A 17,868-nucleotide genomic window follows, 5' to 3' on the forward strand; every position below is an offset into this window, starting at 1 on the left:
TCATACAATCACTTTTATTCATTTGTAAATTAAAAAAAAATAATGCTTGTCTTGTAGCTAAATTTACTCAACCTACCTTCATTGTTTAGACAAAATTAGAGTTTCTTTAGTGTCATTCAACAAATTATATATTATTATTATTATATTAACTGTTATATTATTTACTATTTGTTTTGTATAGTTTTTATATATAATTTTAATACTTATATGTTTTTTTAATTTTTTTGACATTATTTTTTTTATTATCATTTATTTTTTTAAATTTTAATACATTTATATTTTAAATTTATAATTGAGTATTTTAGTGTTGGTCACATTCAGTCCCAGTGGGAGCTACTTTCCTCAACAGCCTACTTTCCTTGTTCAGACAAAATCTGATTCTTTTTTTTTTTTTTTTTTTTTTTTTTAGGTTAACTATAATAAACCTGGTACATATTAAATTAACTTTTCCATTAAGGAGCAATATTTGCCCCCTGGAACGGATTTCTAAGGGCATTTTTTACATTAGTGAAGGCAATTTTTATTTTCAGCACTGACTAATCCAAGCACCTCTGATTGGCCAATGCAATCAAATTCTTAAGTTCAACAGAAATGCGCTTGATTGGTTGTAAGGTTCAGCGCTGCACAAAGCGTAAAAGCAAGTAATTCCACAAATTGACATTTTTTATTGATTCACGTTTAATTTTAACCGCGACAGCGGTGATATACTGTTTAGTTGTGCAGGGGGATTTTTTTGCCCCCTTTATCTTAAATCTGTAGGTCATTTTTGCCATAAGCCCTCATTAATGTTCAACCCTGGTGCACACCTGGTGTGACAATCCACCAAACATTTTCCAAGCTAACCTTGTTTGCGCATTTATTCATTAGTGAATGAGACCCAAAAGATGAGAGTTATGGTATTTGCTTGCCTTTGTTGAAAAGTTGTCACACTTTGACACTTTGCTGTGGAGGTCGTCTGGTTATTTCACATTTCTAAACGCTGGATTTATCTATCTACACTTGTCTCTGCCAGTCGGTTGTTCATGATTCCCAGCGCTCCGACCCCACCGGAAAACTCGTTGTGACGTGAGCTGCTCCCTAACTGGCGAGGATGTCCGTTGGCCATCTCTGACAGCTGCTTCTGCATGATAGCCAGATTTACTTTATTAGCAGCCAGAAAGTCCTTCATGGAGATCATCTCTCCAGACATCCGCCGTCCATCCGCCTCGCTGTCATTGACCGCGTCAGTCTCGATGGAGTTGTCCCGTCTGGTTCTCATGTGGCCCGGGACGACCACGTTCCTCCGTGGATGGCGGTTCCCTCGGCCTGGGCAGCGGCAGGGAGTCTCCAGTCTCCGCAGAAGCCAGTTGAGCACTTGCTTGATCACGATGGAAATGACGTTGAACAGCGAGTAGATGCAACACACCCCCGTGAGGATAAAAAGGAAGTTGCCGACCCTGTAGGCCGCTTGGGCTTTGTACATCTCACGCTGGTTGCTCACCATATCCCCAAAACCAATGGTGCTGAAAGCCACGAAACAGAAATAGAGGGCGTCCAGGTAGTCCCAACCCTCGGCTGCCGAATACATGGCGGAGGCGCAGCAGGAGACCACGATGGCGGCGACTCCTAAGATGAGCATGACGCAGTACACTGAGGGTTTCCAACCGGCCAAGCTGTCCGTGCGCCGTTCTCTGCTGCCAGAGGATGGACGCTGGCAGTTTTGAGCCGGGCCGGCTTTGCGACGTTCTCTGCGCTCGTGGCAGAACTTCAGAACGAATGCGATCACTGTGATGACACGTTCCAGGAAGAGGTTGAAGAACAAAATGGTGGCTGCGCAACCAATAAGCCCATAAAAGATCAAGAATATCTTCCCAGCAATAGTGACGGGCGTCGTCATCCCAAAACCTACAGCACACACAGAAATAAAATAGGGATGTTAGGCTTTAAAATGCTTTATGATGGGTAGATGTTAGACCTCTACACATTATAAAGCACAATATATAAAACAGGTTGCAAGAATACTTTAATTTATAGTGCCATTCTCTCTCTCTCTCTCTAGTTTATAATGTGAATACTTTTAAAAAAACACATTTAGTGTTCATTTTTGTTTGATTTATTTATTGTGATTATTTAAAATTGTGTATTTTGTTTAGCACTTTTTACATTCTGTCCTGGTTGGAGATGTTTTCCAGGATTCTTTTTCAGACAAAATCAGATTTCTTTATAGTGTCATTCGATATATTTCTTTAAAATTGTATATAGTTTTTGTGTTTTACTTTAAATTTTTTTGTAATAGAATTTTTTTTTACATAATTTTATATTTTCTGATTAATGTTTTTTGTGTAGGTCACATTCCTGGTGGCAGATATTTTCCAAAAAAAAAAAAAAAAAAAAAAAAAAATATATATATATATATATATATATATAATTGTTACAATTTTTATTATTTTGAATATTTTTTAAAACATTTTTTTATTGTTTTTTTTATATGTATTTAAACACTTTACATTACATTACAAAAAATTACATTACATTACAAAAAAAAAGAAAAAGAATGTATATATATATATATATATATATATATAAAATGACACTTTAAAGCAAATCTGATTTTGTCTGAATTCTATATATGGATTTACCATATTTTGCTACTTTTGTAATAAAAAAAATCATTTTATATCATTTTATAAAATTATATTTTATAATTTAACAAAATCAGATATAGTGTGAGCAAATTTATTTTATATAATTAATTTATAATTGTTATGTTATTTATCATTTGTTTATAGTGTTACATATATATATATATATATATATATATTATACTATATTTTATATATGTGTATATATATATATATATATAAATAATATCTATAATTATATTATAATTGTTATATTATTTAACGTGTATATATATATATATATATATATATAATTGTGTGTTATAATTACATTTTTATTTTAAATTTAAATTATTTTTTAATAATTTAGTATTTAGTATTTTTAGTGTTGGTCACATTTAGTCCTGTTGGGAGCCATTTCTGAACAGTAAAAAAAATTAATCTCATCGTACATGGTTTGAAACTCTACTAAAATGCTTCTCAGTCTGAACCCTAGATTGAATTTCATGTTTGTCTTAAAGTCGTTTTAATGTTTGGGGAGTTCAGATCTGGATTTTACCCTGATTAAATCAATTAATGCAAAACATCCACTGCTAAAATCTCATGCATGTTGAACCCATTACCATCAGTGTGGACATCCTAAAAAAAGCGACTGCAGTCTGAACAGAAATAATCAGATCTGGCTAAATATAACTTCCAGTCAGCCTCTAAAATCAGATTTGAGGAAAAAATGCCCCTACAGTGTGAACATATAAACCTGCAGTTACCAGAGCACCAATTACCAGAGGAATTCCATATAAGTTACTTGATATAATCTTCAGACGTGAAAATATACTGAGGAGGTCATGTCTGATCTAGCTCACATGTGTTGCCCTACTCATAATAAACATCAACCACAACAGACCTTCAGTCTATTGGAAAACTACAGTGGATTAACACATGCAGCTGCTGTGGCGTGTCATAGTGCTGCAGGAAGCTGGGTCGGCACTAATTAGAAACTGAGCTGTAATTGTCCTTTAATGAGCAGCATGTGCTCCAAATCCCACGTGAACCTCAGCCTCCAATCACCTCCAGCATTCAGACAACCCCACTTTCCCTTCTTCACAAACCACTAGAAACAGGTTGCCATTGGTGACGGCAGCCGCACCGCTCTAGTTTCTTTCTCGTATTATTCGTTTTACCAATTTTACATGCAGTTCAATTTATTTTGGTGAAGATTCCACTGCAGTTAAATTATGAGAAGCATGTATATCATCCACGGGCATTTATGAAGATCTTTCGTATACTATGCACCTAAGTGTATTAATAATCTGAAATTAGTTTCATGAATTAAATTGAATCAGCTTAGACAAAATACTGCACCATTTATAACAATCTACTGTTCATATTCACTGTTTGAATTGTCTGTCTTCTGGAATCTATAGAAGCACAGAATGAGAGGGTAACAGAGTAAATATTAATAAGGCTAAAATAAGCTCCCTGCTCTTCATGTTTCTGTGAACACATCTAATTTTTACGCACGAACCACCAGATGACAGACTGCATGGAAATAAGATCTGATGGTTTTCATATTCTAATTAGCTCTTTTGCAAACACAAATCTAACACATGCTGAGAATTAATAAAACTTGGTTTATGGAGATACGAAATGTGAAATTCTCATGGGTTGATATTAAAAGGCTTTCACGTCACAGAAGAGCACGAATTGTCAAGTAGAAAATATCATCTGTGAGTTTTCATTGGTGTTGCACAAATGAATGAATGAATAAATAAATAAGCAAGGAAACAAAGTTTTTTACAAATTAAATGAATGGAATGGAATTATTTTAGATTTATCATTCAGAGGTTTTCACTTGAAATAGAAGGTGTCCGGTTCACTTTCACACAATGTTTAGGTTTAATCTCCTGCTTCAACTTTGCAAAAAAAAAAAAAAAAAAAAAATATAAGTCTATACCATCATATTCAACAATAATTTTCAATATAAGTCTATACCATCATATTCAACAATAATGTTTCAAGTATGTATTATAAACTATATGATAATATATACAATAATATAATATATATTTATTTATGTTTATTTGTAATTTCAAACAATATTTTTAATTTTTTTATTTCAAATAGTATCTGTACCATCATATTAAACAATAATATTACAAGTATGTATTATAAATATATAGTAATATATAAAATAATATATTTTATAATAATATTTTATAATATTTTAATCTCAAACAATATCTTTTACCACTGTATCAAACAATAATGTTTCAAGTATATATATATATATATATATATTATATTTATTTATTTATATATATATATAAACAATATTTTTTACCACCATATTAAACAATAATATTTCAAGTATGTATTATAATTATATAGTAATATATAAAATAATATAATATATATTTATTTATGTTTATTTTTGATCTCAAACAATATTTTTTCACCCCATATTAAACAATAATGCTTCATATATATATATATATATATATATATATATATATATATATATATATATATAATGTTATATTTATGTATTTATAAAACAATATTTTTACCACCATATTAAACAATACTATTTCAAGTATGCATTATACATATATAGTAATATATAAAATAATTTAAAATATTTATTTATGTTAATCTTTAATGTCAAACTATATTTTTACAACCACATTAAACAATAATGTTGTATTGTAAAAATATATAATAATATATACAATAATATTATATATATATAATATATATATATATATAAATATATAATAATAATTTTTATTTATAAATGTATTTATACATTTTAATAAATAAATTTATATTCATATTTTTTTATAAATGTCAAACAACATCTTCACAATTACTGTGCATAAGGATCATGGTTGCGATACTCAGTAGCTATAATCATAATTAAGCTCTAAGATAATTCAGTAAATCACAAAATAGAAACAAAATATAAATTATGGAATTATGATTATTAAAATCAATTACAACTTACCAATTAAAACAACTTACAACTTACCACGCTTTGTGATGCTTAACTCATAGCAGATGAAATGCAGAAAAGAAAGCTGACTTAGATATTTCATATAATCTTAAAGATATCTGACAAATTGTTTGGATTTATATATAATAAAGAGAAAATGAAATGAATTGGTTTGCTCAGTGATCATCTCGGAGTCATAAAATGCAAATAGCTACAGAACAGGTTTTCCCCACACGTCTGTTTAAAATCCATTAACGAGTTAATTAAAGTCTAGTCTGTAAACTACATGACAGTGCCACGAAAAAAAACTAGGCTCGTTTTACGAACGCAAGCAAAATAGCACGAGAACCTGTTGCGCGTTACTTTACCGTACTTGAATAAATCAGTTCTGAAATGTTGCGGTCTGACGGTTCGAGCTCGGTTTATAAGTTCATGTTGAACTCACCGATAGTTGAAACCACAGTTCCGACGAAGTAAAACGCTCCCGCGAAATCCCATCTCGGTCTGGTGGCGTCCACGCGGATTCCCGCCACATTGGCCTCCTCATAGTTCCTCAGGAAGTTCTTCAGGTCGTCTTGACTCAGGTTGTACTTGAGGGTGAACTGCTCGATCCTCTGAGCCCATCGCTCCTTGGCGAGCTTCTCCTTCGGGTGCTCGAGCGCCGAAAACACCGCTGCCCCACACAACAGGTAGATGATGATCAGCAGAGCCAGCATGAGAAACCTGGCATTATCTTCGTTTAGAGAACCGATGCCGGTGCAGCAGCATCCAGCCCGGCAAGCCATTATTTGACAGGAGTATTACAGAAACACATGAACCACCACATCCCAGTTCATCGTGGATCATGCATTTTTCTCTTCAGAGCTCTGCGTCCGGATATTTCAGAGGTTTTCTGAAGCGGGGTTCTGCTCGAAATGTCCCGTTTGTGGCGGATCATCATGATGCGTTTGGTGTGGAGCGCAGTGATGGACTGTGTGACCTGAAGCTCTCCAGAAGCGCGCCTGGATCAGACTGAGTGCGTCAGATCAGAGCACAGGTCCACAGCAGCAGCACATGTACGACTCAGTGACAAAAACATCTACATCTAGTTCAAAACACTTGTACCAAGTTATATGCTTGTTTTCAAGCTGATTTTAAACATAACAAATGTCTATTAAATTGTGGTGTAACATTTCAAATTATTCCGTCATTTGTAATGTTTTTTTAGGCTGCATTTATTTGATCAAAAATACAGCAAAAACTGTAATGTTACAACTTCATTACACTTTTTCATTTACACTTTTTTTCTATTTTAAATTTTTTTTTTAAATGTAATTTATTCCTGTGATGCAAAGCTGAATTTTCAGCATCCTTACTCCAGTCTTCAGTGTCACATGATCCTTCAGAAATCATTGTAATATGCTGATAATATTTCTTCTCATTATAAATGTTGAAAGCAGTTGTGCTGCTTAATATTTTTGTGGTGACCATGATACATTTTTCAGGATGCTTTGATTAATAGAAAAATAAATAAATAAATACATTTGAAATAGAAATCTTTTGTAACATGAATATCTTCACTGATTTCAATCAGTTCTTTATTTTGGCACAATTTCTATGAAGTTACACCACTTGATATTTTTTACTTTTACCTCCACAAAAAGTTTTACTTTTTTTATTTATTATTTTTAATTTTATTATTAATTTTATTTTATTTAACTTTATTTGACTTTTTTATTTTATTTTATTTTATTTTATTTTATTATTTTTTCCAGATTTTTTTTTTTTTTTTTTTTTTTTACAATTTATTTTATTTTATTTGTTTTTTTATTTTACTTTTTGGCCTTATTTTTAATTTAATTTAATTTAATTTAATTTAATTTAATTTAATTTAATTTAATTTAATTAATTTAATTTAATTTAATTTATTTTATTTTATTTCTGGTTTCTCCTAAACATAATTTGACCATACAGAACACGAAACACAACATGACTGCTGTTTGGCACAGCGTTATTTTTGTAGCATTTATTTTATTTTAATTTACTTTTTGACTTTATTTTATTTGTTATTTTATTTTAATTTATTTGACTGTATTTCTTATTTTATTTTATTTTTATTATTATTTTATTTATTTATTTATTTATTTATTTAGTTTTGTATATTTTATTACTTTATTTCTGATTTCTCCTGAGCATAATTTGATGATAATTACAGAACATGAAACACCACAATGTTGTATGGCACAGTGTTATTTTTGTAGCATTTATTTATTTATTTTTTTACTTTACTTTTTACTAAATCTGACCTCATTTTATTTATTATTTTATTTGACTTTATTTGACTGTATTTTTTATTTTATGTTGTTATTTAATTTTATTTTATAAAGAATGAGAAACTAACGACTGCTATATGGCAGTGTTATTTCTGTATCATTTATATACTATTATTAATTTGTTCATACTTTTATTTAGATGTTTTTTTATTTTAATTTTAGTGAAACTATATTTATATATTTATATAGTTTATTTATATTCTTTTTTTTTTAATGAATTGTAGATTTTATTTATTAGCTTTAGTTTATTTAGTTTTAGTTATCTTAGAACTTCAAATTAAACTGAATGAAATGGGGAAATATTGCCTTGACAACTAGCTGAAATACATATTTTTTAAATATATATTTATTTTATTACAATGTAAAATACCTGTTTTAAATAACTGCTTGAATATATTTTAAAATGTAATTTATTCCTGTAATTTATTCCTGAATTTTCAGCATCATTACTCCAGTCTTCGGTGTCACAAGATCCATCAGAAATCATTTTAATATGCTGATTTGATGCTCAAGAAACATTTATTATTATTATAAATATTGAAAGCAGTTGTGCTACTTAATATTTATGTGGAAACCGATACATTTTTCAGTAAAAAAGAATCTTTTGTAACATTATGAATATTGTAATTCACAAATTGCAATAATTTCTGTCTTTTGGCACAATTTCTGGAAAGTTACACCACTTGACAAAAAGTTTCAAAATGACTTTTTAATTTAGAATAGGTGTATTCAAGTTATTTTGGCATTAATTGCATATTTTTTTTAATAACACAAGAATGAATGTGGCCTCATTGATACATGCAGAAGTCCTGTAGATATGTAACATTAAGCATGTTTGCATTATTAGATTAGCTTGTGCGATGGGAATACATCATTGCGATCAATAGCGCATGACCTTTTGGATCTGGTTGGGAAATTTTCAGCATTTACTCTGGGACGTCCAGAGGCAACTTCTGTAAATGTCACAGTTTGGACAGGGAGACCAAAATCCATTATGCATTTAAGACAGACAGACACCATGTATTTATAGATTCGCTCCTAAACTGTCCCATTGATTAGTTTAGACATTGAACAGAGCTGTGAAGTCTGATGCATTACGTTATTTTTAGAGCTTAAAAACGAACTTGTCCTTAGAAAGTTTTCAGGACCTTGGATACTTGATTCCCTCACACTAGAACTGATCCATAATGAGTTCAGCTTCACAACCATCTCTTATATTGTCATCGTACAGAGATTGTGGCAAAAGTAACACCTTTATCTCACTCTCTCCTAATTGCGGCATGTTACCATCATTATTGTTTAATGCTTGTTTTACCCTCCAGCTGCTATAATTCACAATACCTACCGTACCAACTGTTTCGGTGCCCCAAGATGTGAAAAAGCTGGTGTCCATGGTAACAGAACAGGCAAAACAGCATAAACTGGGTTAAATGTGCTTCAGAGAACATGGTGAGAAATAATGAGAGGAAACTACATTCATCCACAAAACCCGCCATGGTGGTGCTTTCAGCCCAGACACAGCAAGATCCAGTGGAAACATTCATATGATGACCAGAGGGAAAACTGCTTACTTATATATATATATATACAATGAGTTCACCATTTGTGTATATATGAATATAAAATAAAATACAGAATTATATATATATATATATATATATAATTCTGTATTTTATTTTATATTTAACTTACTGTAATCCTTTTTTATTTTATTTTATTAATTTTATTTTTTATTTTATTTTCAATTTAATTTGATTTGGTTTGATTTAATTTTGTTTCTATTTTATTTTAACATCTTAATTTTAATGCATTTAGTTTTATTAATTCAATTTAATTTAATTTAATTTAATTTAATTTAATTTAATTTAATTTAATTTAATTTAATTTAATTTGTTTTATTTTTTATTACTGAACATAAATTAACCATATTTTAAATTGAATTAAAAATTTAATTTAATTTAAGTTTATTATATTTTAATTTATTTTATTTTATTTTCAGTTTAATTTAACTTGATTTGATTTGATTTAATTTTGTTTTTATTTCATTCTTCATTTTATGCTAATTTAACTTAATTTCATGCTTTTATTTTATTCTTTATTGTATTCTATCTTTAACTTAATGTTTTTTTATTTTGTTTTAATTTAACTTAATTTTAATGTTTTTGTTTTGTTTTATTATTTTTATTTTATTTTCAGTTAATTAAATTAAATTTGTATAATTTGTAGTAATTAAATTTGATTTGGTTTGATTTAATCTTGTTTAATTTAATTTAATTTTAATTGTATTTATATTTTGATTCTTCCTGATTTTTCCTGAACATAATTTGTAATTTTGTTTTATTAATTTAATTTAATTTAATTTAATTTAATTTAATTTAAGAATTTTGTTTTGTTTTGTTTTATTTCTTCCCGATTTTCCTGATAATAATTTTATTTTTAATTTATATTATAATTATATATTATATATTATTAATATATTATAATTTATATATATATTTTTTAATTTTAATTAGATGTTTTTTTCCTCTTTAATTTTAGTTAAAGTATATTTAGATATTTATTTAGTTTGCATAAATGCATAAATAGATTTTATTTATTAATTTTATTTGATTTCGTTTTAGTTAATTTCGAATGTTAAGTTTAACTAAATGAAAATGGGAAATGTTGCCTTGCTAACTAATTGTAATAATGATTTAAAATATATATTACATTTCAGCTATTTCATTTCAAGTAACCCCTTTTTTTCTGCTTCAGTTTTTGCTAACTATAATAACCCTGGTATAGCATCAGAGACATCCTGACAACCACCAAAAACTATTGTCTTGTTGACTTTTGCATGCAATTTGCATTTTACACTCAGTTGTTGTTCATAAAATTTGAAAATCTAGTTGTAGAAATCAATGCTCTATGTATAGTCCTGAAATGTTTTCTTTCAGTTTTCTTTTGTTAGTGTACCTGCTTTTGACAAAAAGGAAGGGAACAATTATTTTGGATTCAATAGATTTGCAGAGCTCTTTAAAACCCAACAGCAAATGTTTTTTGTGACTGCGGTCGTACTACCGCGTGATTTTATATAGCTTAATGCGGCACGTCCCGTTCTTACTACAAATTCCAAGTCTGTCTTTGTTTGTGAGCAGCATTTGAAGGTTGTGCTGCTCTGTCCTTTGGGCAGCACTGAACAATTCCATCTGATGTCAGGAAGACCTCCAAACTCCCAGGAGGCCAATGGGTGGTTCTGGTAACACAGACATCAAACCAACTGCGTGGAAGAGGAGGGGCCGAAAAATACCAACACCGATCCAGCACAGAGACACAGACTGTTCAGACTCACCAACAGTTGATGAAGATGCTGAAAATGTCACTTCTGTTCTGTTGTAATGTGATTTATTCACACGAATTGCTTTCTAATCATTAGTCCCACATCGGAATATTCTCTGTCTTTGTTACTGTAAATGACAAATGGTTTTTGAATGAAGGTGAAAATGATTAAATAGGTTTATACATGCACACAGTTCAAAATCCATAGCCTATGTGACTTTGCAGAACAGAACGAAGCAGCTTTTATCCGCAGAGAGAGGAACATCAGTCCGTTCCCTTCAAAGCTTTGAAGTTTAGCCGCTCCGCTGGGCCATGGGGGTCATTCAGAGAGACAGTCAACTGACTTTGGATCAAAAATGCACAGCCCACTGAGAAAACACCTCACTGGAATGATGAAGTGGATTATGCTAATGTTTTAATAGTTGTTTGACATCATGTCACCAGTGGTTGTAGTGGATGGGCGCCAGACCAAAAAACAGGCCACAGGTCTGTGCTGATGAAGGGTTAATGACATTATGATGCTCTTTTTTTGTGTCCAGATGTATTAATTAATTTAAAAACACATTACAAAAACATCACACAATCAATGACTTGAATACACCACTTCTATGCTTTTTAATTTATGATACTGTCCTGTTATCTTTTATTATATTTCCTAAAATAGTACATTTGAAAAACAAAACACTGAAACATTTCTCCAAATATCTTCCAACAAAAACCAAAACAAGCCAATATATATAATTATATAAACAAAATGAATAGATATATATATATATATAATTTTATTTGTTGTACAGGTTGTACAAGTTGGGAACAACATAAGGGTAAAATACAAAATGACCCGTATACGTATTTATTTGTTTGTTTGTTTGTTTGTTTGTTTGTTTTGGATACATTAGAAATGCAAGTGATTTAAATACACATATTCTGTGATGAACATGTTTTTAATTCATGAATTAAAATATATATTTTTTGAGATCATTTTTGAAGTCGAAAATGTCATGGTGGTACAGCATGTCCTGTCATTACAATGAAGAAAAAGCAAATAATAATAATAATAAAAATATTGATAATAATAATCATAATCATTAAAATTACAGAATTATTAAAACGTTACGTAAAAATTGGGTATAATCTTTTATTATTATGTATTAAAACAGTGTTTGAAAGACTGCAAAAAGTCATGTGGTGCAACCGAAAAGTAATCTGGTACAACAAACATGCAAAAACATGCAGATTTGGGAAGCTTAGTTCAGTTTGTAATATGTCCTGTGGTGCAACTAAATTAAAAGGGATTGTTCACCCAAAAATGAAAATTCTGTCATTAATTACTGTTCCTCATGTTGTTCAATTTATATACTCTATAATGTCAAACGCTCGTCTTGTCTTGCTCTGCCTGAACTCTGTTTTTTTCCGGTTCATGACAGTTAGGATATGTCGAATATCATGTTCCTATCTCATGTTCTCCCTCAACTTCAAAATCGCCCTATATTGCTGTTTTACCTTTTTTGTTAAGGGTATTTGATCTTCTTTGCATGTTCACGTTGCAAAGACTGTGTCAGTACTTCTGCAGTGATGTAGGATGATTTTGAAATAATTTTTTAAGTTAAGGGAGAAAATATGATTGGAGTTTTTCGACATACCCTAACTGTCTTGAGCCACAATACACAGAGTTCAGGGACAGAAAGACAAGATGAGCATTTGCGATTAAAAAGTATTTTAAATTGTTTTTTTTTTAATGAAAATAACCAATCGTTTCGCTAGATAAGACCCTTCTTCCTCAGCTGGAATCGTTTACAACCGCATTTGGGATCATTTGAAGCTGCATTTAAACTGCATTTTGGAAGTTCAAAATCGGGGCACCATAGCACTCCATTATATGGAGAAAAATCTTGAAATGTTTTCCTCAAAAACCTATTTTCGTTGCAACTGAAGAAAGAAAGACACGAACATCTTGGATGACAAGATGGGGTGAGTACATTATATGTAAATTTTTGTTCTGGAAGTGAACTTGTTTAAATACATTTAGAAACCAGATTTGTAAATTGTCCTGTTTATCCTGTCACAAATGTGTGTTTCAGTTGAAAAATGAGAGACTGAGGGGTCTGCAGGGACGAGATTGTGTTGCCATGGCTTTGCAGGCGTTTTGTGGTTACCGCATTTCCTCAAAGCTCTCAAAGCCCCTCCATATCAACCAATCACAGACAGAGACCCTGAAACTACATATCACTGAATATACAGCCGGGAAAATCTTTAGGTCCAGTAACAGGATGGTAATTTCACATGTAGGGCCTCAAACCCAGCGAGGCTCATATTAATTTTGGACATTCAAAAATAATTGACATGCATGTGGGTCAAGGCTGAAAGTGTTGACCTTGTTGCCTGATTTTGTCCCCTACAGTTTTCCATAGACATTTGGGTGCCTTATTTAGCTTTTAACCCAGAGATACAGTTTTTTAGGTCACGTATTTTGAAATATCACAGTTTCGTAAATAACATAAAGCTGTGGTTTTTGTGAACAGTTCTTGTAAACAGAGGTGAATCAACACCATGACTGTAAACTAGAAATGTAGCTCCATGAAAAAACATGAGATGCTGATTAATAAATCAAATTGTATTTATAATGAAACAACGCCAATATCACAAAATATAACACTGAAAAGTGTATAAATCGCTTGTTTTTCTAAAGAAACATTGTCCAGCGGCACTACCAGGTAAATGTACAGCGCCTCCCCTGAGAACATTGAGTTTTAACAGACACTCTAAAGCACATGATATGATTGGATAGAACTGATTATGATCGGCTGTGATTGGTTCAATCGATAAATCCCGCCTCTTGTGTTCGAATCAGTCTTAATGAACTATGGACCCTTTTCACAAGCCTGTGATGACGTTTTTTAACGGTCATCATCATCATAAATCCTTTAAAGTTTTTTATATTTTGATTTTTAAAAATATGTATGTACTTTTATAACGCTATACTTTGTATTATATCACCTTTTCATCAAGTTACAAAAAAGCTAGATAACGCTATGCAAGGGTGTTTCTATAATCCCGCGTTTATGGGAGGGACGGTAAATTTGACATTGTTCTCTCTTCTGACTGCGATATCAGTCTTTCTCAATTTTTTTCCTTTGATTGAAAGTCGTGAAAAAACTATCGTGTAGTTTTTCTTTTACTATTTGAGCAAATAGGAATGCTAAAAATATATTTGTGGTACTCCCATTCACTGCTTTCGGATTTTACCCAACTATGACGACTTCCGCTATGAGAAGCCCGGAAATGTGAGAAAGGTCCATATAATGGAGTTAATGGGAAGACTACTTTGGAAAAGTAAGTAAACAACTCACACACTTATATATCACCACTTTGTTATGTTAAAATAAGACTTGAAATGGCCTAAAAACATAATCTTTGAGAGTTTTTAGTGATTAATCAGTAAACGAAAGTAAACCTGCATCTGTGACCAACCCTAGAAAATAATTCAGTAACATTATTTTTTGCTGATGACTGACTGGACATTATATAGATTTTAGCTACATTTCTTGTCATTAAATGTTTCCAAACTTATAAACACAGAATATATGATGGTTTTAACGCCCAGGTTGTTTACTGACCATCAGCAGTGCATTTATATACAGCAAATCTTCTATGAAACATTCTTCCAAGCAAAAGAAATCTTAGCAATTACAGTGGAAGGCTGACCTTCCATCTTCTCTCTGAAGATAGATCAAATGGCAGTGCGCTGTGATTACAGGCCTGGAGTCGAACAGGAGTTCTTCAAGCCAAACAGGGTCATTAGTCGCTGTTCAGTTTTACTTTCTGTGGCCCGTCTTTCAGCTGGACTCTCTGCCATTAAAGCCTCCAAGGTCATGACACAAACAGCACTGCAGACACACAGTCTCGAAAGCTAAAAGGTCACCTCAAAGTGCCATTTAGATCAAATTTAATGCTGAGTGCTTATTTAATCTTGGACAAATTGCAAGAGGGAAAATTGTGTATTCCTCTATTAAAAAGTGATTGAGAAGATCTAAATTAGAGAAGTATTGCAGTAGCTGAAGAGATAGAGATACTTATTTCCTGTTGGAGCAACAAAATAGGACAGAAAACCAAGGCACTGCTTAGTGAGACTCAATATGAGAAAGCCTGTAGCATCACGTCCAAATGAAAGCAGGATGTGCTCACAGCAGCAGCATGAGGGTGTATCAGATGGTCTGTATATATGCAAAAATCAGGCCCCACTGGAGCTGAATTCTGATGCCTCTCTCATTACAAGAGCAGGCGATTCGCACACACCACAATCTGTTTCCTCTTCATTAGTAAAACATGGACATGAGGACCGGGAGCTTTTGGGGGAACAATTGATTGGGTGACAGAAAAACACAAGTCTTTTTAAGGGAGTTGTTGTCAGGGTAAAATATATAAGTGCTGACACTGTTTCTTTAGTATGAATTAAATAATAATACTATTATGCAATTTCCCAAACTGATATATAACATGCAGTGGGTGGTTTCTAAGGTCTTCAGAGTGATTTTTAGCATATTGTTGCTGATTGGCTTAGGTCAAACATGGGATTTTTCCCCCATTTTATCATCTGATGTCTTAAAATCAGTGATTCATTTAAAGGAGATTAACCCTAAACCCTAATAAAAAACCCTATTGAGTTGAAAAAACAAAAGAGTGAAACATTTACTAACAAAATAAAAGACAAAAAACCAAACCAAACAAAGGAACTAAACAAAACAAAAAACACTGAAATATTTCTCAAAATAGCTTCTAAAATACAAAATAAAACACTGAAACATTTCTCTGACTTTCATTATACTGACAAAAAAAAAAAAAAAAAAAAAACACATTAAGACATTTCTTGAAATATCTTACAAATACAAAGCAAAACAGAAATGAAAACTATGAAACTAAATAAAAACTGAAACACTGAAAATTTGTCAAAAGTCAAATCAAACAAACAAAACAAAAAACAGTGAGGCATTTCTTTAAATATCTTTCAAATATAAAACAAAAACTAACTAAAAAAAACAATGAAACAAAACAAAAAAAAACACTGAAAAATATCTTAAGATATCTAACAAAATACAAAACAAAAAACAAATACAAACAAAAAACATTGAGACATTTCTTTAAATATCTTTTAAATACAAAACAAAAATGAAATGAAAACAATGAAACAAAACAAAAAACAGAAAAAATTCTCAAGATATCTAACAAAATACAAAACAAAAACCAAGCTAAAAAAAAAAACCACATTTTTAAATATCTTTCAAATACAAAACAAAAATGAAGTAAAAACAAAAACAAAACAAACAACACTATTTCTAAAAATATCTTGAGAAATGAAAACTATGAAACTAAACAAAAAACACTGAAAAGTTCCTCAAGATATCTTATAACAAAATACAAAACACAAAGCCAAAAAAAAAAACCCACTGAGGCATTTCTTAAAATGTCTTTAAAATACTAAACAAAAACAAAGTAAAAACAACAAAACAAAAAACACTGAAATATTTCTAAAAATATCTTCTAACAAAATACAAAGTAAAACACTGAAACATTTCTCAAATTAAAACCTCAGACTTGTATTATACTAACAAAAAAACCACTAAGACATTTCTTAAAATATCTTACAAATACAAAAAACTGAAATGAAAACTATGAAACTAAACAAAAAACACAGAAAAATTGATCAAGATATCTTATAATAAAATACAAAACAAAAACACTGAAATATTTCTCCAAAACAAAATACAAAACAAAAACCAAGCCAAAAAATAAATAAATAATATATATATATATATATATATATATATATACATACATGAGGGTAATTTTTATTTATTTATTTATTGTGAACTAGATTTAATAGCTTGAATCCCAGATTTAAGTGTTGTCTTTGGACCCCACTGTTTAGACACACAGAGAGACATCCCTCAGTGTAACAGGGGATTACCCCATGAGGGGCCGAACCCTCTGGCAACCTCTCAGCGTTGCTCCTGGCAACACTGATTGCACAGTCACATGGATGGGTATAGAGCAACAGCTAACAAAAACCTTCTGCAATTAATTTTCATTACGTGACGGGTACAAAAGCAGCAGTGGTGTCCCAATCAGGTGAACAAGTTTCCCTTTTCCTTCAGGAATCATTTAGACAGGGCCACCCGGCACACTGTGACCGTCCCGTGTCACTCTAGCAACACCCCAGTGAACGCACTTATCATGAATCTCACAATAAACCTCCTTAAAGGGATAGTTCACCCAAAAATCTGCCATCAATTAGTCACCCAGTCACCCTCATGTCGTTCAAACCCACAAGACCCACTAAACAAAAGTACGTCCAAACGATGTCATTTCAATGTCTTTGTTGGTTGTTGGATTCATGACAAAGTCTATTTTAAACCATCAGGAACCATTTAGTCTTCAGCGCCACCATTTTCCAGACCCCCCAGAATTTGGTCTCTGTTTGCATTTTGAATATATTTGAATATTGAGTTATATTTATTGAATATTTTTTGCACTTAATATGACTAAGAAAGAACTGTGTTGTTTAGCCTATTTTTTTATTTATACTGTTTTTATTCATATGTTCAATTTGTGAAAAGATCTTGAGTTAGGAGGTCACATGATCTAGAAG

The 17,868-nt window shown here is 31.0% G+C and overlaps 1 protein-coding gene across 1 annotated transcript; it reads right to left on the bottom strand.

The window, feature by feature from the left end:
- Window positions 1–399: 399 nt before the first annotated feature.
- Window positions 400–6,549, bottom strand: kcnk13b (potassium channel, subfamily K, member 13b). The gene is made up of 2 exons (XM_051139283.1): window positions 6,038–6,549; window positions 400–1,884 (listed from the first exon to the last, which is right to left on the bottom strand). Exons 1-2 carry the CDS (start codon window positions 6,375–6,377, stop codon window positions 986–988), a joined length of 1,239 nt encoding a protein of 412 aa, XP_050995240.1. The 5' UTR covers window positions 6,378–6,549; the 3' UTR covers window positions 400–985.
- Window positions 6,550–17,868: the final 11,319 nt, after the last annotated feature.

The sequence above is a fragment of the Labeo rohita genome, chromosome 20 (assembly GCF_022985175.1).
Source record: "Labeo rohita strain BAU-BD-2019 chromosome 20, IGBB_LRoh.1.0, whole genome shotgun sequence".
NCBI classification, from domain to species: Eukaryota; Metazoa; Chordata; class Actinopteri; order Cypriniformes; family Cyprinidae; genus Labeo; species Labeo rohita.

Excerpts from the sequence above, each read along its gene's own strand:
- kcnk13b (XM_051139283.1), bottom strand. The coding sequence starts at position 6,377 with ATGGCTTGCCGGGCTGGATGCTGCTGCACCGGCATCGGTTCTCTAAAC. Across the intron at positions 1,885-6,037 it reads AACTGTGGTTTCAACTATCG|GTTTTGGGATGACGACGCCC; the intron begins GTGAGTTCAACA and ends TGTGTGCTGTAG.